At 60.7% G+C, this 21,611-nt stretch overlaps 1 protein-coding gene across 4 annotated transcripts in view; it reads left to right on the forward strand.

Moving 5' to 3' along the window:
- NOL4L (nucleolar protein 4 like) overlaps positions 1-18,835 on the forward strand; it is a 69,904-nt gene extending 51,069 nt beyond the window's left edge. For all 4 annotated transcript variants that reach the window (XM_059713126.1, XM_059713127.1, XM_006273889.4 and 1 more), the window contains 6 exons: positions 7,768-8,039; positions 9,353-9,538; positions 9,635-9,826; positions 10,215-10,337; positions 10,834-11,035; positions 13,799-18,835. In XM_059713126.1, the coding sequence (XP_059569109.1) occupies positions 7,768-8,039; positions 9,353-9,538; positions 9,635-9,826; positions 10,215-10,337; positions 10,834-11,035; positions 13,799-13,998 (1,175 nt within the window). In that variant the 3' untranslated portion in view covers positions 13,999-18,835. The remainder of the gene's footprint in view (positions 1-7,767; positions 8,040-9,352; positions 9,539-9,634; positions 9,827-10,214; positions 10,338-10,833; positions 11,036-13,798) is intronic.
- Positions 18,836-21,611: the final 2,776 nt, after the last annotated feature.

Below are 21,611 nucleotides of genomic sequence, written 5' to 3' on the forward strand. Positions count from 1 at the left end.
GGCTGTGGGGCTGGCCGAGCAGCACGGGGCTTGAGAACCCCCCTGGCCACGCTGTCACTGCGCAGCGCCTGCCCGGACCGCGAGCGGCCTGCACAGGACCTGCCCAACAGGACGCGGGTCATGGCCCCTGGCGAGGGGAGCAAGCCGCACGGCTCCCTAGCATCTTGGCGGTTCCTTTTGTGCCCAATTTGCTGATGTGGGCTGGTTTGGAGGGGTGGAGACCGAACCACATCCACGCTGGAAAGCAGCGTGGGGAAGTCGGGTCTGCACCAGACCGCGGCGAAGTCCCGCAGCTCTAGGACATTGCGTTTGTACAGAGCAGACGTCGCATCTCCCACCAGGCCGCGGGTCACAAACCGCGCGGACCGAACACCGCGCCGGCACTGGGTGTCCTGCGGGGCAGACCCCGCCGTCGCGTGCTTGGTCCCCCAGACTCTGCCTAGCAGATGGGCCAGGCTCTGCCGTGCGGCCTTTGAAGTCTCCCCAAACGAGTCACAGCCCAAGCAACCGCCACGTCAAGAGCTTTCCCCTTGCAGCTGCCTCAGGCTAGCGGTCAGGCCGGATCCGTGCAAAGCACGGGGCCGTTTCCAGAGTCACGGGGAAAGCCAGCTTAAAGCAGAGACGGGCAGGACAGCGCGGCACCCATCCGCACCCCGCCCCGCCCCACATCCCCCCTCGGCCAAAACGCGCCTTGATCCAGCTTTATTGGCAGGGCCACTGCTGATCCTGTTCTGCCTCGAGGAGCGGTCACTAATCCCAGCCCTCGCAGGGAGGGCTCGCTTAACCTACTTAGCTCCGAGCCGTGCCTCAGGGACGGGCCCAGGAGACAGCGGTCACAGGACGGCGGGAGATTCCCCCCCACCCCCGGGACACGCTGCGTTAGCTGCGGGGAAGGTGGCACCGCGGCACCCCTGCGCCCGTCTGGGGTCACCGGCACGTTGCCGTGGGCCGGCGAGACAGACCCACAGCGCGCTGCCCGCTCCGGTGCCGATAGCGGCTTGTCGGCAAGACGGATAGATGCCAGGAGAGGAGAGCAGGTTTCTGGCACGGCAGGAGAAGCCCTAGCTCGCACGGCAAGTTCGCCTTCAGCTTGCACGTGCCCAGGAGCGCTGCACCCCCAGTCCCCCCAGTTCACTCCCCAGCAACAGCAGCCGCCCCCGCAGCTCCAGCGCGCCTAGCAAGGTAGCAGCGTCACTCACCAGCTCCGGCGCAGGCGGCGCTTCCTCTCCTCTGCTTCCTTCCCTCCGACCCCTGCCGCAGCCGTGCCCCTGGCCTCTCCCGGCCGCACGCTTCCTCGCTGTGTCCCACCTGGAGCCTGCCCCAAACCCCCTCTGCAGCCCAAGTGCTCCCTGCACTGGGGGAAAGGCCCTCTTGTACCCTGCCAGGTGCCCTGCCCTGGCTCACATGACCTGGGCACAGGTGTGGGGGCGGGCCGAGCGGCCCTTAAAGGCCCAGGTCAGGAGCCCAGCCCAGCCCAGCCCAGGGTTGCTGGTGAAGCCGTGACACCAGATCCCTGCTAGAGCTCTCGCGGGCCGGCCGCTTCCTTCCTCGAGGGGCTTCCTCAGCCCGCCGCGCCCCGGGGACCCTCTGCTCACAGGCACCTCGTTCCCTCGGCCCCTTTGGAAGCCTTGCCGGCTGCTGCTCTGGGGAGCCCGGAGAGGCTCGCCTGCCTTTGCTCTCAACCAGCAAAGCCCTTCTCCCCGATTTCCTCTCCCGCGCAGAGCTTTCCCAGGCCGTGCTGGGCAGCGAGGCCAGCGCATCGGGCTCACTGATGGCAGGTTGCACCCGGCCGCCCGCGCTCTCTGCTTTTATTTATTTCCCGGGGATTGTGTCGAGTGGACCCACCCCAGGCGAGCCTCCCCCCGAGACTACCAGCCTGCTTCCCTCCTCGGGCTGCTCCGTCTCTGCGGCCCACGTCGCCATTTAATGCCGGCAGAGGACCCCCCAAATCTCGTGGTGCCGGGTGACCCCCGGACTAGTGCCAACCTCGGGTCCCTTGCTCAGAGAGAGGGCCCCTGCTCGCAGCCCCCAGGCAAGCACCCGGCCGGAGAAACCTCTCTCGGTAAAACGACGGAGAGGCAACGCGTCCCTGCACGACGGAGCAGGAGACACGGGTGCAAGGGCCCGGGGCCGTGGCATTAGGGAGAGAAAGGAAAGCCAAGCCGAGGAGCGCCAACAGCAACGCCGCTTCTCTGCAGCGCCAGCGCCCAGGCTTTCCCTTTCCCCGAGGCGAACGGGAAAATGTCCGTCAGTCCCAGCCCTGGAGCTGTGAAATATTGCTGCCAGAGACAGCGGCTGCCTGCGCCTGCCCTCGTGCCACGGCGCTGGCCGCGGGGCGGAGGGAGGAGGCGGACGGGGAGACGGCGCAGGGAGACACGGTTCATGCGCGGCGCAGGAGGGGGAGCGGGCCCACACAGCGCGGCCTTGTCCGTCCACCCTTGTCTGTAGACCACATTGTGTCCAGCCTGGCCAGATGTCTGGCTCCACGAAGACACCGGCAGAATACAGAGGCGCAGGGGGTGGAGGATGGACACTTTGTCTGGGCCGTAACGAGGTTTGCATTAACGAAGGAAGACAGGAAATAGAACGCCTTCGCTGGAGACCGGCCAACCCCACCGTGGCCGCGATGCTCCCATGGACATTATTTCTTTTAAGCATCTCGAAGGAAATCGGCCGGACAGGACCTGGCGAAGTCGGGCTTCCTGGCAGTGGGCGTGGGGCTCCCGCTCCTCGTGGGACCGGCGCGGCCGCCCCATGCCGGGCAGCCCCTCCTCGGACGCCCGGTCCTGGGGAGAGCCGCTCGCTTGGCTTTAATTACCGCTCCGCTCCCTCCCAGCAGTGGCCCCGCGCGAGCCCCCCGTTCCCACTCAGCCTTTAATTTGTCTCGAGTATCCCTGCTCCGCAGCCTCTCCTCCTCCCCCTTCTCATCTCTTTTGTGAGTGAATAATTTATGGCACTTTTCATCTTCCTGGCTGTTGTTACAGCGAGATGTCTGTGGGATGCTTTGAACACTTGCGACGGTCGTTTCCAAGCAAGCTGTAAAGTTGCGAGCCGTGCCGGGGACGCTGCAACGGGGGAGGCCGCCGAGCTCCCTTTGCAACCGAGGGCAGGCCGGCGCAACGGCACCGGGCAGGGGCAGGGGCAGGGGGGTCTTCGCGAGGGCTGGGGCTGTTCTGCGGGATGGGAGCTTTTTGCACAACCCAGCCAGAGCGAGACCCCGGGCGGCGATGGCCGGGCCCTGGAAAGCCCCGTGCCGCGACCGGCGCGTTACTCCAGAGCCCTCGAGCGTCCCGGGTGGCGAGCGGGGTGCCGTCACAGAGCGGCGACTGTGCGGGGCTGCCGCGAGGTTTCCGTGGGCCGCTCGCTCTGACATAAGCTCATTGTTTCCCCGAATCAAAGGAGGGTTTTGTCTTCCCCTCTGGAGATGTGACAGGAGGAGGAACAATTTGCCCCATTCATCCCGAACTCTGCCTTTGGACGAGATGCCGAGCCCCGCCACGTCGCTGCCCCGAAAGCCTCTCGGGGAGCAGGTGCGGGAAACCTCCCGCCGCAACCCGGGCCCCTCCAGCCACCTCCGAAGGAGACCGCAGAGCCCCAATTAGCGTAATGGAGGGCTGAGGCTTCATCCTGAAGCCAAGAGCCATTTTGTTCTCCCTCCCCCAGCGCTCTCCTGATGATGGCGAGGCTGGAGAGAGAGAGAGGAAGGCCACAATGGAGATGCCGCCGTCAGCTCCCTCTCTCCCCGAGCCACACCGCCCTCCCTCCCTCTCCTGCTCGCACTCGTGGCTGAGGGAGCCTTGACTTTGCAGCCAAGCGTGCGTGCGCGCTCATCCCCGCGCAGGAGGCAAGGCCCACCGGGAGCGTGGCTGGCAGCAGGGTGCCCCCGTGGCACCCCACGGGTCTCCAGGCCGAGCTCTGCCTCGCAGGCTGGTCTTGGCACGGGCTGACCGAATTGCGGCTGCCCGAGGACCGGCGTGAAAGGCAAAGGCATTGGTTTCTGGATGGAGGGGCGAACCCAGCCCAAGCGACGTTGCTTTGACGGCTCCCTCGGCTTCCCGCGGGGCTGGGGGACGGGCAGCGGGACACCCCATTGCTCGGGCAGCTGCAAGCCAAGAGCAGAGGCGTCGTGCCCACGTTCGTGGCTGCACCGCTCCACTCGCTGGCTGCTCGGGCCGACGTGTCCGGGCGCTCCCAGGAAAGCAAATCCCCCCCAAGTCTCCCAGGCCTGGAGCAGTCGTGTTCATGCTCCTGAGGACCTGACCCTGCAGCCGCGATGTAGCGCTCAGTAAGCTCGTGCTCAGCTAGTGCCCGTCCTGCAAGCCAGGCGCAGGAAGAGCTGGACCCAGCGGCCAGCTAGAGGACAGGAGAGCTCACAAGCACCCTGCAAGGCCAGAGCTCCTTGATTTGGCAAGCAGCTCTGAACACCACAATGGGGGCCGGGCCGGATTGGGAGATGTGTCCGACCGGTGCTCAGACCCCTCGTAGAGGCATCCGTGTCCTTGCACCGCGCCTGGCGTGCTTTCCTGGCCCCGGCAGTGCTGCCCCTGCAAGGTCCTGCATTGCATCAAGGTGGGAGAAACCCCCCACGACGAAAGCAAACGGCTCAGTAGAAGGGCAAGGGCCGTCGTTAGAGCCGGTACCCCGCCGGGCTTGCACCCCTGCGCAGCTCTCCCCCACCTGGTCGTCAGGCCGGCCCCAGCACAGCACCCGGGTGAGAGCACGCCGCGCAAGATCCCTCCCTTCACTTGCATTGGGAAGGGGGTCTCTGACCTGCTAACCAGGCCCCCAAACCTCCGCACCTGAGGGGTCTTCCTCCCGTCTCCGGGCTTTGCCCATTTACAACACGAAGCAAGTCACCTGCACTGGCGAGATCCCCTCCCGGCCGGGTCCCGAGCAAACCTCAGCGGAGGTCTGTATTCACAGGGGAGTTAAAGCCACTCCACAGATTTCAGCGGCTTCTTCCGAAGCCGCGTCTCCGTGCCAAGCGGTCCGAGCTGAACTAACGCTCCGAGCGTCCAGTCGGGTGCAGCGAGCAGAGAGGATCTCCAAGCCGTGGCGCGTCGCCCTGCAGATTTCTGCAGCGCCCGTAGGCTGGGCTGAAACGCGACCCATCGCCTCTGCTCTTGCCGCCACACGTCTGCTTCGCCTGCCCGGCCACGTCCGTGTCGCCCCCTCAGCACGGTGCCGTTCGCAGATGCACGTCTCCAACGCGGACTCAGACCCATGCTCGGGTCTGCAGCAGACGGGCATCTCGGCCCTTGGTCCCTGCTTCAGCGCCAGCATCACGCAAGGAAACGGGCAGGTTTGGGCTTGGATAAGAGCTGCCGCGCTCGCAGCGGGGAGGCGAGCGGACACGCTCGGGAGGCTGGAGAGCATGAGGTGGCAGCCGCCGAGGGACGAATGGTGACAACACGCGACGCATCTGCTCCGGATGAGCTTGGACCCAGGGGCGTCATCGTGGCCCAGCCATTGCCCCAGAGGCGGTGGGGGGCCGGCGAGGTGCAGCGAGCGCGTGTGCTCGGCGCGGCCTCCACGTGCTGCCCAACCCCGGGAGAAGCCCACGGGCGAGGAGCAGCCGGGCCCTCGGGGAGCTGCACCGAGAGGCACCGCGCTGTTGCCGTGGCAATGCCCGGCGCACGGCGCGGGACTAATTCTCCTTAATCCTGCGGAGAGGCAGCGCTGGCCAAGGCCCTCCGGGAGCCCCGCCTGACCCCGCAGGAGCCAGCCGCGCAGGGGAGGGCCGAGGCACGCGGATCCTCCTCCGCGCTGCTGCCTCCACCCTGGCAGCTGAGCAAACGGAGCAGCCACCGCGCCCACGGGCACGGCCGCCAGGGAGGCTGGGTGCCGGGGAGCCGGGCAGAGCAGCAGGCACCCCGTGCACGCCGAGCCAGGGCAGACGCATGGGCATGGCATGGCATGCACGGGGGCATTCACGCCACCCCGCCTCCCTTCCCAGGCAGGGAGCAGGGACGGGGCGCAGGATGCGCACACCCCCGTGCAGCCAGGTACACCGGGGCTGGCCGCGGACCAGGCTCGTCGTGCCCCCCCGCTCCACGCCCCACCCGGTGGCGCTCGGCGTCTGGTTTTTGTGCAAGCAAGACAAAGTCCCGAGCTGCCACCGCCTGCGCGGGGTCAGGGGGAAGTTCACAGCAGCTGCTCATTACGGTGTCCCTGCGGGCGGGCGGGGGGGCGGGAGGGGAGGGGGGGAGGCAGCTCCAGCACTTTCCTCCCCCCTGCCCCTCCTCGCACACCTTCGGGCTCCCCGCACATGCGCCGCCGTCCCCTGCGCCGGGGCGACGCGAGGCTCGTCCTGCAGCCTGACCCCCATTGTCCTGCGGCGCGGACGAGGATGCAGGGAGCAGGAAGCCGGGGACCGCCATCTGCTCGGCAGGCCGCGCGCTCCTTTGTTCGGAGCCGGGCGCGCAGTTGCACAGGAAGCCGCTCCCCACGTGCTTCGTCCTTTCCCTGGCGGGGAGGAGAGCGCAGAGCGGAGCGGAGGCACCTCCCGAAAGAAGGGAGCAGGGGGAGGGGAGCCGGGCCCAGGGGCACGGCCATGTCGCCTCGGACCCCCGCGCGGGGATGCAGGCGAGGCCGGCAAGGGGAGGGGGCCAGCACGGCTTCTCCCCCGCGCCAGCGCCCGGGCCCCGCCGGGCTAGCGCTGCAGGGAGCTGCACGGGGCGGGGGTTGCAAGGGCCAAGGCGGTGGGGGGAGCACGTGCGTGTGTGCAAGCACAAGGCCTTGCGTCCAGGAAGGGCGGGCACGGGGCCAAGGGGAGCCCGTGACCCTGCGGCTTGGAGGCGGCCAAGAAGGAAGCAGCAGCTGAGCAGGGACTTCTCTACCCAGGGCCGAGGGGGGGCAGGGATGGGGGGAGACTGTGCATGTGCATGCATGTGCGTGCATGTAGGAGGTGGAGTCCCTGGAAGGGAGGGGGCCTGACAGGTGCGTGGGGGGGGGGGCAGGTAGGTGTCGGGGACCGGCGAGCTGGGAGAGGAGCAGAGGTGGAGTCGGGCTGGGAGCAAGGTCGGCCACGCGGGGGAGGAAGGGACGCCGCATCCTCCAGCGCAGAACAGGTCTGGGCCCCCGCGCGGAGTCGGGAGCCAGCCTCCGCCCGAGGAACCGGGCACGGGCTCTGCAGGAGCCTTCGTTGCAGCCCGGCCTGGCACGGGGGCCTGTTTGCACGCGCAGGGCTCCCGCCGGCCCCCGCCTGCTCCTTCCAGCCTGGGCCCAAGGGGCAGCTGGTCTCTCCGGCCAGCCCCGGCGCCCAAACCTCTCCGCGGAGGAAGGCAGGAGTCGAACCACCCCACACAAGGGACCCGTCCCGTCCCGTCCCCGTCCCCTCCCGCGGCACAGACACAGGAGGAGGCCAAATTCCAAAGTCCTTATTCAAGCAAAGCCCGTTCGAAGAGAGAGGGCTGCCCTTCCTCCTGGGGGAGGGGAGCCGCGGGCCGGCAGTCCCGGGGTGGCTCCGCGGGGAGGCCCCAGCGCAGCCGGCGTGATAAAGTCCAGCTCCTTCCTTGGCGCAGGGGAGCGCTGCCCCTCCACCTGCCAGCTGCCGCGGGGGGGCCTGCCCGGCGGTACCCAGCCCCGTTCATGCGTGAGCAGGGCGCGCGGCACGCGGGGCTCCCGGCCGCCTGGATAGGAGCCTTTGGCGCCGCGAGCCGGCCGGCGCCTCATCCCCTTGGGGGGCAGGGGACGGGCCGCCCCATCCTCAGGGCGCCGGGGCTCAAGGGTCACGGGCCCGAGGTGACGCGTCCTCCTGTGTTGCAGACGACTCGTCGTCGGAGAGCTGCAGCGGGAACGGCTCCTCCACCCTGAACCCCTCCACCTCCAGCAGCACGCAGGGGGACAGCGCCTTCCCCGAGATGAACGGCAATGGCACGGCCGCCCCCATGGACTTCGCCGCCTCGGCCGAGGACCAGCCCATCAACCTGTGCGACAAGCTCGCGCCCGCCCACGTCACTCCTTCCTACCCGTCGGACGGCTGCAGCGCGGACGGGCTGCGGAGCCGGGTGAAGTACGCGGCGAAGACGACGGCAGAGGTGCGTGCGGCGGCGAGGCAGGCCGCGCGGAGCCGGGCGCACGGCGCGCACCTGCTCGGGGCACAGGGGAGGGAGGGGCAGGGGGGCAGGAAAGCGCAGCCGGGGCAGCAGAGGACTTTGCTCCTGCCCCGGGGAGGAGAGCGCGGTGCTGGGCCCGGGGCGGAGCCGGCTGGGGAGCTGGATGCATTCCCTTCTAGGGAGGGAAGGGGAACGCAGCGCGGCCCAGCTCGGCCATTTCCCAGGAGCTGCTGGAGATCAGCTGCGTCTGGCCCCGCTCCAGCTCCGGGGCTGGCACCGCAGCCAAAAAGAAGGCCCCGAGGAGGACGGTTCGGTTAGCAGAGGTCGGGGAAAGCAAGGGCCACCGAGCCGGCGTCGAGCCCCCGGCCCCACGCAGCCTGGCCCAGAGCCCCTCGTTAGTGACGGGAGCGTCCCGCCCCGTCTCGGGAGGCAGCCCCCCTCGGGCAGCCCGTGTGCAAGTCGTTCCCCCGCCCGCCCGCCCAGCGAAACCCGCGGGCAGCGTGAGCGATGAGCCCTTTGTGAGGTCTCGGCAGACCCGGGCTCCGCGGTGGTCTCCTGCTCTGCGCCGCACAGCCATAAATCTGGGGTCAGCTGTCGACCCTGCCGCAGCAGGCACCGCGGAGAAACCAGCTCCCAGATAAGTTATGTCCCCGTCTCACGTGAGGAGGGGCAAGCCACGGCCCCCTGCCCCGACCGATGAGGCTGGGCCAGCAGATGCGCTTGGCTTCTTCCCAGGAACCGCCTCCCAGCCCCGAGCATCTCCCGGGCAGGAGAGCGCCGAGCCCCACGGCACACGGGGTAGGGCCCGCGGCCGCAAGGCGCCGCAGGCACGGCCCGGTCTCTGGGCTGTCGGGACGGGCTCAGGCTGGTGCTGGTGCGTCTCCCACCCGGGTTTAGCACCCCGGGAAGGGGCTTCCTCATAAAGCATCTGCTTCAGAGGCTCCCTGGCTTCTCTCGCTCGGCTGCCGGACCGAGCCCCCTGCCCACGGGAGTTAGACGCCCTCGTGGCTTAAACCCTGTTGAAAACAGGACGTCCCCCCGCCCGAGGCTGCTGCTGGCATCTCCAGGTTTGCATGCGCAGCACGAGGCCAGCGCTGGCGGGGACCCAAACCCGGCGTCTCCGCCGCTGTCACCATCCAGCGCTTGCACCTCTTGCACGTTCCCTCTCCTGGCTGGTCCGCGCTGCAGAGCTGGGGGCAGCTGCATCCTTTCCCTGGGCAGGGAGCGCGATGTCAAGCCGGGCAGGGGACAGGCCCGGGGCACTCATGGTTTTGACGCGCCCTCTCCTCTCGCAGTCTCCCCCCTACAGCTCCGGCAGCTATGACTCCATCAAGACTGAGGTCAGCGGCTGCCCCGAAGACCTGACCGTCGGCCGAGCGCCAACAGCCGATGACGACGACGACGACCACGACGACCACGAGGACAATGACAAAATCAATGACTCCGAGGGGATGGATCCCGAGCGGCTGAAGGCCTTCAACGTAAGGGCATCGGGCGGGCCGGGCCGGGCCGGGCCGGGCCTTCCCGGAGCTGCGCCGCGGCCTGCTCACCGGGCATGTTGTCCGCTCTCTTTGCAGATGTTTGTGCGTCTCTTTGTGGACGAGAATCTGGACCGGATGGTTCCCATCTCCAAGCAGCCCAAGGAGAAGATCCAGGCCATCATCGAGTCCTGCAGCCGGCAGTTCCCCGAGTTCCAGGAGCGGGCTCGCAAGCGCATTCGCACTTACCTCAAGTCCTGCCGCCGCATGAAGAAGAACGGCATGGAGATGGTGAGCCTCCCCTCGCCCTGCCCAGGACAAAACATTGTATCCCGGGACAAAGTGCAGTTGTTCGGACATCCACGTCCGTTGCCCTGGGATAAGTCCTAGGAAGATTCATAGGGTGGGAAGTGCTAACAGTTCAGCCCGACACTGCGAAGCGCATCTGAACAGTTATCCTGGGACAAAGCCAGGGCTGCTCCTACCACAGAGATGCAGGACCTGGAGGGGAGCACCAGGCTAAAGCCTCCGGTGTCTCACTTTTCAAATATTAGCTTGTCATTTAGGACACGGAGGTTTCTGTGCCCATGACGCAGCCCTGGGAGCCCAGGGTCGGCGAGACCACTCGCTCCCTCCACATCTCCCAAAACACAGGCTCTCTGGTTCTCTCCCCGCGCAGACCAGGCCCACCCCACCCCACCTGACCTCAGCCATGGCAGAAAACATCCTGGCAGCCGCCTGCGAGAGCGAAACACGGAAAGCAGCCAAGAGAATGCGGCTGGAGATCTACCAGACATCCCAGGTAGGATCCCGGTAGCCCTCTGCGCGCCGGGTGCGCTCTCACCAGCCTTTTCCCCAGCCACGGCAGGGGACTCGCTCCAAGGCCCAGCCCGGGTCAGCAGAGCTCTTGCAGGGCGACTTGCTTCGAGGCGCTGGGGCGAGGGGGAGGGAGCAGCAGCCGCTCGCAGGGCCGGCCGTGCAGGGCATGCATTGGGAAGGGCAGAGCAAGCAGGGCGAAGGTTTGGGGGCACGCCAGGAGGGAGTTAGGGCGTTCCCAGCACTGGGAGGGAGCGGCAGCCCTTGCAGGGGCACGTTGCGCACGTTCCCAGGGGAAGGAGGACGGCGGGAGCGTCATGCGCATCGCAGGGAGGAGTCCAGGTGGTCCGAGTGTCCGGGAGGCGCTTGCCCACCAAAGGCCTCGCAGCCAGCGGGGATGCACGAAGGTCGACACTGCCTTTGCCGCCCCTCGCGCCGCGAGGCCCTTCCTGGCACTCACGAGCGCGTTTCCCTCGCCGCAGGACGAGCCCATCGCTCTGGACAAGCAGCACTCCCGCGACTCCACGGCCATCACCCACTCCTCCTACTCACTGCCAGCTTCGTCTTACTCCCAGGACCCGGTCTACATCAACGGGAGCCTGAACTACAGCTACCGTGGCTACGGGACCCTCGGGGGCAGCCTCCAGCCACCCACTTCGCTCCAAACAGGGAACCACAGTAACGGTAAGCGCGACATGGCCGGGAAGCAGGCGGCAGGGCCGAGCGCTGCCCGGTGTCCTCCAGCATCGCATCTCCCCTCCGTCCGTCCAAACGGGGTCCCCGCCCAGGGCCCACTTCTTCTGCCCCAGCAGCTGCGAAGGCTCCTGGAAAGCAAGGGCAGGGCCGTGGCAGGGGACCGTCTTTACCTTGAGAAGAGAGAACATGGACCAGGCATTCATGATTAACAGAGGCAGCTGCCTATTGCCACCCTGATCCCCGGGCTGCTTGGAGGGGGTCCCTTCCCCCCACCTCCCTCCCTCCGCCCTAAGGGGGGCTGCGTCTGCCTGCGGGCTGGGAAAGCAGCCGAGCAGGGAGAGAAAACCGCCCCTGTCCTGGCGGCGAGGGAGCAGGGGGCTGGAGAGAGGAGGAGGTTGGGGGCACAGTCAGGCCGACTTCAGAGACATTAGGGCTGGAAGGGACCTTGCAAGATCCTCGGGTCCAGCCCCTCGCCCGAGGGGCAGGAGTCAGCTGGGGTCAGATGATGCCGGCAGCATCGGCATCCAAGTGGCAGCAAACCATCCACGCCAAAAAGAGTGGGGACAGGCCGGAGCAGTGGGGTCAGGCAGGGCCACAGCCTGGGGGAAGCTGGCAGGCAGGAGGGCGCATCCCCGTGGAGGGGTGGGCTCCAGGCCCCTGTGGGGCCATGTGCCACGAGGCCTCTCCCAGCCCTGCTCCATGCCTCGGCTTCCTTCCTCTTCCTCTGCCCTTGCCCCGGCTCCGCCCCAGCCGGCAGGCGCAAGGATTTGAACGGATGTGATTTCCGGAGTCCTGAGAGATGCCTGTCTGGGATTAACTGTTATCATCCCTCACTAATGCCTCTTAACCCTGAACGAAGATCCTGCCCCAGGCCCCAGCTGCCGAGACCTAATCCTTGCAGCTAGAACGGGGGGGCCCACGCTTCCCATCCAGGCTCCGGGGCTGGGGGCCCTTCTCCTCCAGGTGCTGCTCCGACAGCCGGCCCCGGCACGCAGCGCGCTCGCTCCCGTCTTGTCCATGTTTAGAGCTCGTCTCCCAGCCCTCTTCCCCTGCCCCTGCCCGAGCTCCTGCCAGCCAGCTCCTTTAAAGGCAAGAGAGCGCGCTCCTGCCACATCCTCTCCACCTCCTCTCCCCTCCCCACCTTCGACGGCGTCCCGCTCCCCTGCTAGGACGAAGCCAGCACAGATCTGGCCCCTCTTACGCCCCTAGCCCCCATCTCCCTGCAGCCCCTCTGCACCGGAGCTGCTGTTCCCTGGCCAGCACAATTCTAGCTCAGCCACTTCCCCATCTTCCTCCTCCGGTTTGCACCACGGCTCCAGTCTCCTGCCTGCTGCCTTCCCCTCTCTGCTGCCGCTGTCCTTGCTTCGCTCAGGCCTCCCCTCCCGTGGTCCTGGATGCACGCCCACGTCCTGTGCTCGGGCTCCCAGGCCTGTCCTGTGCCATTTCAGCACTGCCTCTGCTTCCACGCACTGCCCTGCCCCTGACGGCGGGTCTGTGCTCCCCTGCTCTTATCTGCCGGGAGCCCCCCGGGCTCGTCTGCACAGCCAGCTCGGTATCCAACCCTGCCCCGGCTCGGCCGTTTCAGCGCGGGCCAGCACTGCTTCGGCGTAAACGGAGCAAAAGCCTCCGCTTCTCCCATCCCTCTGGGGCCACCTCTGCTCTTTAGCCCACAACCCGGGTGAGCTCCCAGTCTCCCTTTCCTGCTCTCGCCCCCCAAATTGGGCCGTGTCCATGCCTGCCCATCCCTGCCCTCCCATTGCTGATACCCGCCTGGGTCCAAACCTGGTGCACGTTGCAGGGGGGTCACCTTTCCTGCCCCCCCGTGCTCTTCACTCAGCCCAGCAGCAGCTCCGAGCCATTCCTCCTCCCCAGCGGCACGTGCTCCTCCGCCCAGGCCTAGTCACCAGCTCTCCTGCCGGGCGCCTCATTGCCCGTGTCTCCCCTCCCGAGCGTGCTGCGCTGCTCCGTTTCCCCCATGCACCGTCCAGGTTGCGGCTGCCCCTGCGCAGCGCGAACGCCGTCCCTCCCTTCCCTGCAGCGCGGGGCCCTGACGCTGCAGCAGATGGAAGACGGGCGGGTGCTTAGGGACGGTGGCGGGGCCAGACCCCTGCTCCTACCTACTCCTGCACGTCAGCAAGTGCAGGCTGGGGGCTCGCTCGACCCCTCGGGGGAAGGGGGTTCATTGAGGACGGGCAGAAAACGCCGTTCGTTTGGGTCTGATGGAGCATCTGCGTGGGAGCCCTTTTGCCCAGTGCACCTGAGCACCAAGGGACTGCGGCTGAGCCTGTGCCAGAACTGACCCCGGGCAGCCGCGGCTGGTCACTTCCAGAGACGAGCCAGAAAGCAGCCTCCTGCGTCCTTGGGTTGCAGCGCGCTGCGAGCGGCTCCAAACCACAGGAGGCACGACCGCCCCAGGGCCCGGCGTGCGTCTCCCTGCCGGTGGGGCTAGCCCAGCCGAGCTCCCCACTGCGATTCAGCGGGACGGGCTCTCACACCCACACAGCAGGTGTTTCTCTCCCTGCCACCCATGGAGAAACAGCTCTGCCTGAGCCTCGTGCCTCTCTTGCAGGCGGGGGGGTGGGGACAGCAAGCACGTCTGCTGGCTGACATTTCACATGTGCCCATCACACACGTGCACGGCACAGCAGCAAAATGGGAGCCGCTCGTCTCCTCCTCAGGCCCACCGTGCCCTTTGGGGCAGCCGCTGGCCCCGTTCCACTCCTGATGCCCTCCCTCGCTCTCCCTTTGCAGGTCCCACTGATCTCAGCATGAAAGGGGGGGCATCCAGTACCGCCCCGTCCAACAGCACCAGCAGGGGGATGCAGGCCGCCCAGCTCAGCCCCACGGAGATCAGCGCGGTGCGGCAGCTGATCGCCGGCTACCGAGAGTCCGCGGCTTTTCTCCTCCGGTCGGCAGATGAACTGGAAAACCTCATTTTACAGCAGAACTGACTCCGGGCGTCCGCGTAGCTCCTCTGTCAGAAGACAATTGACATCCTCTAGAAAGAGGCTCCCACTCGTGTCCTGCTCAGGACCGACCATCGTCCTCCCACCTTGCGGGTGGGACATTTCCTTTGAGAGGTGGGATCCAAGAGACCCGTTTTCTTTCACACTCCGAGCACCTGGGACTTTGGGCACAAAGACGCATTTTCGAACCATACTGCACAGACCAGAAGCCAAACGTGCGACTTGGACGGGTGCGGGACTTTCTAGGGTGGAAGGGAGCCTGGGGAGGTTGGGGCTGCAGCTGTATTTAGGAGACCCTTTGTGGACCCCACTGTTAGAGTTCCACCCCCAGATAATTACCTTTCCAGTCTTAGGTGAGCTGAATCGCATATTTATTGAGAAATGGACCCTCCTCTCCCCTTAGTAATTTATTTTTCTGAAAATGGATTCGTTTAAGTTTGTACAGGTTGCCAGTTGTGTGTCCGTCTGATGAGAAGGCATTTATTCCTGTGAAATAACACATTCCATGTCACTACACTACTAACGGCTGGGCAGCGACGCCGCTCCTCCTGGAAACCCGGGTCCCACAGGGCGGTCGTCCGCGAGCCCGGCAGCCTCCGGGCTGCTCGGCCTCCCATAAGCTTAGGTGGAAGCTGAAGAAGGAAGAAAAGGAGCGCCCTGTTTAGACCTGATCTCTAAGCAGTCCTGTAGCAGCAGCAGTGGGATCTGATATTTCCTGCAGAGACCCAGCAAGCTCAGTAGACCTCCGACCAGAAGGACCTCTCTCTCTCTTTCACTCGTTTAAAATTGAAAATTAAAAAAAAAAAAAAAAAAAAAAGAGAAAACAAGGAGACATCTGAGAAACACTGTCCTGCGTTCATGATCTGTTTTCTACCTCACACTCCATTGTGGGCTTTTTCCAGGACTCCCCGATCTGGCTCTTAACGGTTCACCCCTGAACGCGTGCATGACGCATAGCCCGACTGCTCGGCAGAGACGCGGAGGCCGTGGAGGAGCGCAACACTAAGCCAGCAGCTCGACACCTCGCCTGGCCTGATGCCCTCTCTGCTCCGAGAAAGGAAGGTGCGCTGCTGCTGCCGCATGATCAAAAACCATCCAATCGCTCCTTGAAACCCAGGCTGTTTTCACACGTGCATGTGAAGCCAGCGCTGGGGCAGCAGCGACAGAACTGCTTAGGATAGGCACCTGGGACTAACAAAAGGTAGGGCAGGCGCTTGGGGAGGAAAGGCATGCCGCTCCAGCCCCACGAGCCGTTCCCAAGGAAGCAGAGGCCAGGAGACATTCAGCAGCAGTGCCAGGGGCTCCCTGCAGGCCCTGGAGCCCCCCAGGAACAGTCCTGGAATAAGCCCACAATTCCTAAAGTGTGAAAAAGAGATAGGCCTGATTACCACTGCTCAGCCCCTTCCCTCCCCCCACACCAAGGCACTTCCCTTTGCTCAGTGCAATACCTATCACCAGTGCTGCTAAACCAGGGACTATGCTCGGGCATCGATGCCGAGCAGGGCCAAGCAATGCAACGTGGTCTGTAGCCATAAAAAGCAGCAGCAACTGCTGCCGGAGAGCCCGTGAGACTTCTCCTCGCCTCCTCCCTTCCCAGTGCTGGCGGAAACCCAGGCCTGCTCTCCTCCGGAGGGCAGGAGCCAGGAGAAAGCAGCCCTCGATGAGTGCCGCGGCGGCGGTGAGCGTTTGGAGTGCAGGTGGTTTCCTTCTCCAACTCCTTTTAGACCAACTTGTCACGAGCCTGTCTCGGTGCGGATGGTTTCTGCGGGGGTCAGGCCTGCACTGCAGAAGTCAGCCGTGCTAACCCAGGGGTTTCAACCGCTGCAGGTGGCAGAGGCTGAACCTCCATTGTATTTTTGGAAAGCTTTTTCTTAACCAAATTCCACCCCATAAACCAGAGGGGACAAGCAGTGCTGGCTGAGGAACAAAGCCCTGCTCTTCGCTGTAGGAGAGCCAAGGCCTCAGGCTCTCTAGACAAGAGCCTGCCTAAGCTCAGCACTGGAAGGGATTTCCTATTGCATTGACCTTTTTCCCCCCAAACCTGGAAACTTTTCCCAGCTGCTGGAGAAAGGGGACTCAGCTCCTGACCATGTCCTACAGTCAGAGTCCCCCCAGGGAGAAGGTGGGGGGTTGCCGCGGATCAGACTTGGCGCCCCCCCCCTCATTCCAACACGAGCCAAAAGGGGCAAGTGTGCGGGCACGTCCCGACCAGGCCAAGTTGCGGGGAGGGCAGGCCAGTACCAAGGTCGAGGCAGCCGAGTAAAGAACCACCATGCACATCCAGACCTTCGGACAGACACTTTCCCAGCACTTCGCAAGCCTGCTTGGTTTGTCCACCCCCCGCCCCCCCATACTTTGAATTTATGTAAATATTTATTTTTGTGTGAATACCATGAAGTAACAAACCCTTTACAAAATGTAACCACAGCCATTTGTGAAAGTCTTAATGTTAAAGAAAGAGAGGCAGAGACAATCGCTGTCCCAGAATTCTCTCTATAGATAACTTAATTGTTGCCTCTGCTCCTTAAGAGGCCATCGTGAACATGTAGCCATAAGTTTGCCAGCCAATTAACTAAGAAAGGGGTTGCCCAGGGGCTTATTGCAAAGAGATCAACGGCAGCGAGAGTTCGATTCAAGCTGTATTTATACCGGTTCTAGCTGTCTTTACCAGATCACCTTGGAACTTGGCTTAGCGCATGTGTTAAAAGTTCAGTAGCTCTTAAATAGTTTCAAACACTGGCCGAACAGAGCTGAGACTCTGGCTTGCGTAGGAAAAACAACGGACAACCCACCCGGCGACACCAACTGATGTTCATAGCTTGCAGCTGGAGGGTACACACGCAGATGTCTGAAGCCCTGGTGACAGCAGCATCTGTGACAAGTGAAACAAATGGGATCCACTACATATTTCTGTCAGGGAACTTTTTTTTTTGGGTTTTTTTTTTTGGGTAAGCTGCAGCTTTAGTTTCTTTGGAGCTAGCTCCACGGGACATCTCAGTGCTCTTTAACTGGTCCTTACTCGATATCGGCCCTTCTGTGCGCAAAACCTGTCGTTTCACAGCCACAATCCTCAGTTCTCCCTAGATACTACAGGACTAGGAATCTCCGAGTTAGATTCTCAGGCAGAAGGAATGAGCAGGAGCAGAACACACTGGCTTTCCAGACTTCATGACGGCTGAAAGGAGAGCCCTAGTTTAGCGGACGGTCTGGGGGACAAAAAAAAAAATCTCAGTGATCAAGAAAACATACGATTTTTGTTTCCTTGGGAATCCTCCTCGCGGGCATGCGTGGGCTGTCCAGTGCCCAACGCCGCGTTTCAGCAGGAGGAGGAAGAAGTGTTCACGGGATGCCAAGCAGATGCGACTTGTACCTCCCTCCCCAGTGCAGAGGGCTGCTCCCCTCTGGCGGGCGGCTGTAGGATTTAGTACCAGTTCATTTACAAAAATGCTGCTTTGAACTCAGAGGGTTAAATAATATACTTTTGATTTGTAATTTTTTGTAAAACTTTTTACAAGGTAGCATAGTATTTCACCAGAATACCAACTACAATCCGTCCATGGTCTGATTTTTATATAATTTAGTGGTGCTTTAGAAAACTTTTGTTTGGTTGTTTCAGAGCCGTACAGCTCAGTTCTTCACCTGTATCTACCTAAGACCAATGTGAACCTTTGTATTTTTGCTCCTAATTTTGGACTCAGTGAAAGTGTACTGTTTACATGTACAGAACTCCCAGCCCCTGTGTGTTCTGCAAGACCTGCTGTTGAAGAGGAAGATGCACCTCACCCAGTTCATCTGCCTAAGAAAGCCACAGACTCACTTTCTCTCTCACGGAAACGTTTCACCGTCTTAAAAGACAAAACGCCCCCCCCATCCCTCCCCCCCCCAATGCTGAGATGTGCTGTAACAGATTTGTTCTTTGCACAATCTAGTCTATCTTGAGTGGTCAACTTAAGAAATAGCTGTGGTCTAAAAACCTGAGACCTGATACGAGAGAATTCACTGAAAAACCGACAGCCAGGACCCCGCATGGAAACAGAACCATATGAGGGTGCTGTTTCACCAGCCTCCTTCCCTGGTACCCAAGGCACGAAGGAAAAGCTGCTCAGCTGGACTTGAATCCAAGCTGAATAGAGCAGCAATCACAACAGCTGGGGAAGGGGGAAGAACCTGCTTTTTCCTTCAGCACAACTGGAGACGCGCGTCCCCGCACGCCTGGTCAAGCCATCCCCTATGCTGATTTCAGAATGAAACGGTAGGAGAGGAGTCCCTCGGGAGACACGGGGGTCCCCGAATCAAGTCGAAGGCGCCTCATTTGGAAAGCCAGTACTTTCCAGGGGGCTCGAGTAGCAAACATGGCACTTAAACCACCAGGGGAAGAGAATCCAACTTCTAAGGTGACACTTTATTGCGTAATCAATTGATTCCTTTCTAAATGATATTTTTGCAGCTAGGCACCTATGCAACTCAATGTGGCTCTTTTAAGCAGATGAGCACTTCCTCCTCAATGAGCTCTATACAAATGATTTGTGTTATATACTGTGGATTTTTCCAGTAAATGTGGCTTAATATTTTAATTCTTAGAATGTGTGTCTATTATATATGTGATGCAACTTAATTCTGTTCTGTTTGTGGAATGATTAGCACAGGCCAACTCCCTGTTCCCCTCACTTAACAAAGACCAATGAGCTGTTAATCAAGCTGTTATCTCCATGGTATTACTTGCTAAATGCACTGATTTCATAAGTATGTGGAATCCTTTTTTCTTTTGAATCTGTATATCATATATAAGACTGAATCTACTTAATAAACACTGTATAACAAACAGGCCTCCTACATCCGCTGTCGAGCAGACCTGGGGTGGCTTTCATCTCCCTCTCACGGCATTTTGTACCAAATGAGCCTTCTGCCAATACCAGCCCCCCACGAGCCCAGTTCTGCCGTCCAGTGAGCGCCTACAGCCTACCATGCAGAGGGGCAGTTGGACCGTCGTCTGCTGCCCAGAACAGTATTACCAGAGGCATGGACGAAAAAGCAACACAGCTAGCCTTCATTCAAGTACCTCTGACACGCTGTCTTCCCGCTCCTTACCAGGCAGCTGCAGCAACTCCTATGGAGACAGCTACATTCACAATCACTTCAGCATAAAATTGCTCCTCCTCCCAGAAGTCACTTTTGACAAAATGCATTTTGTCTGCTCTCTGGGGGAAAAATTATATTTTAGTTCTGGGTGTGGGGGAAAGGGAACCCTTTTTGTTCAAAGTAATCCCCCAACACCCACGGAAAACAATGGTTTTCTGGCCCCTCTATTCACTAAGTAAAACACCACCGATCTTTGCATTTGCATGGTACCCGACACTACAAGAGGATCACAAAACAGCAGCTAGCTAAGCCTCCCCATTTCACACCTGTGACTGGGTGGCAGGAGAAGGCAGGATTTTTACCAGATGCTAAAAGAATAATTTGTATAACCAGTTCAGAGGCACACAAAGACAGGCCGATTGGATCTTGCTAGAAAGCAACCAGGAAGTGAAGTGGCACAGTGGTAAGCATCCGACAAGAAACATCAACATCGCATCCTAAAGCATACTTTGTTCATTTATAAAAGCAATGCTACTTTTGTAGGGCACTCTGGGGTAAGTTTTCAAAACAGAAAAGTCTTACTAAGACTAAAACTTGGTGCAACATTAAGGTCTTGCATCTCAGCTGAGCAGTGGAGGATGACTGCTCCTATGGTGGGATGTGTAGAGCTGAGCAGTGGAGGATGACTGCTCCTATGGTGGGATGTGTGGATTAGCAGGGTCCTAATGCAGGCATGTGCAAACGAGTTCTCAGAGCATTCAGAAATACCTGTAATTGTTTTGGGAACTTCACAGCTGCAAACGGTTCTGTTGGTTCAGGAGGGGATGGATTTTGCTGCCCCTTCCCAGCTGTTCAGCTCATTCCAGGCCTGCAGCATGACACTGGAGTGCTGCTTAGCTCAGTGCAAGAGGTAGACAGGACACATTTCATTGTTTTGCAAGACAGAGGCTATTACTGACTAGAAAAACATCACAGAGAAAATATTTAAGCGTTATTCATTCTAGATCAGTGTCAAATTCAAGCAGAAGTATTCAGGCTTACCTTACATCCAGCTGTGAAGTGTTCCAGTCTTTCTGACTCTGGAGACAGCTATCTTAGCTATTGTCATCCTGTGCCAGTGGCACGGGAGCTGCTGGAATCCCAGTCTTGCAATTTTAATTTACACTTAACATTTAAATGGTTTGTTTACAAAGTTTTCCACAATCTGATCAATATATTTTAATTAACTGAACATAAAAGCTCATCCGGCTGTACCCAGACTTCTTGACATACTCAGCAAGAGTGAAAATAAATAAAGGTTACAATAGCATTTAAAAAAAAAAAAATCAACATAAAGAAATACCATTTTTTCCCCAAGACTGGTGTCAGCACAGCCAATCATCTGTTCTGTGGGCTAATTTCTCAAGCACAGATATGACTTCCATAAATGACAAAACGCCAAAGCATCAGTGCTTCGAAGGTCAAAGGTGTCTAGCCAGCTTTCACTCCTGAAGGTTAGCAACAGAGCTGACTAATCTTTATATACACCTAAAACTCTTGCCACACTACTACTATAAAAGTTTTAAAACCATGCTCCTTTTCCCATACTTTAAACAGATCGTCGCCTCATATTCAGCAACACTACTAAGGCTCCATTATTTCCCCACCTTCCTCTTGCTCTAGGTGGGTTTTTCCCAAACAAGCCAAGGACCTAGAGGCACGATTCAATGCACTACTGTCACACTAAGCTAGGCAGTTAACTAGGAGTGAATTGGATGTAGGAGATGAACCATAGTTTTCTGTGTATATAGCAGCCTTCACGCCCAGTTTATGAGATTTTCATCTGCCCTGTGGAAGTCCCACCAGTCAGAGCTGGCTCTTCCACGCAGAGGACAGTATTGCATAGCTCGTGCTAAGATTTCCAAGCCTCACGGCCCAGAACACAGAGAGGAGCATCCTGACAGTCTAAGCTTGCTGGTAGTTTCTGAAGTCCTTTAACTGGCATCTACCCACTGCATTGCTTTGAAATCAGCATTAATACCTATTAACCCAACAGCTAGACATTAAAAGAAAAAGCCATATAATAGCAGAGGCCAAGTATTAAACCAATAAACGAGAGCCCTCCCATACAGTGAATTAGCCCCAAAAAAGCACCTGTCAGAAACCCCTGCCATCGTGGAAGGGACAGACAGCAGTGAACTTTGCTCCAGCAAGGAATCCAATACTCCGAGCTGCTGGGTTTGCCTCTTCCAGACTTTGCCTCACCCGAGCTGTAGGAAGGATCTGCAGGAGAGCACCACCTTCACTCATCTGCTGCTGTCTGAACTTCATTCGGTCGTTTCCACGCAGCAACGACAGCCCCCTCTTTGTTCGGGTTGGTTGAAGAACTTGGGAGTGCTGCCAAAGGCGAACCGAACTGACCTTGTCAAAAAATAAAAGTTTCTCTCATCCTGGCTATGGCAAAACAACATCGAACCTGGCAGATCGTGAGTCTGCAGCACCGGGAGAGTTGCAGAAGAAGAGGATTGAAACCACAAATG

Source organism: Alligator mississippiensis, chromosome 9 (assembly GCF_030867095.1).
Source record: "Alligator mississippiensis isolate rAllMis1 chromosome 9, rAllMis1, whole genome shotgun sequence".
NCBI lineage: Eukaryota > Metazoa > Chordata > Crocodylia > Alligatoridae > Alligator > Alligator mississippiensis.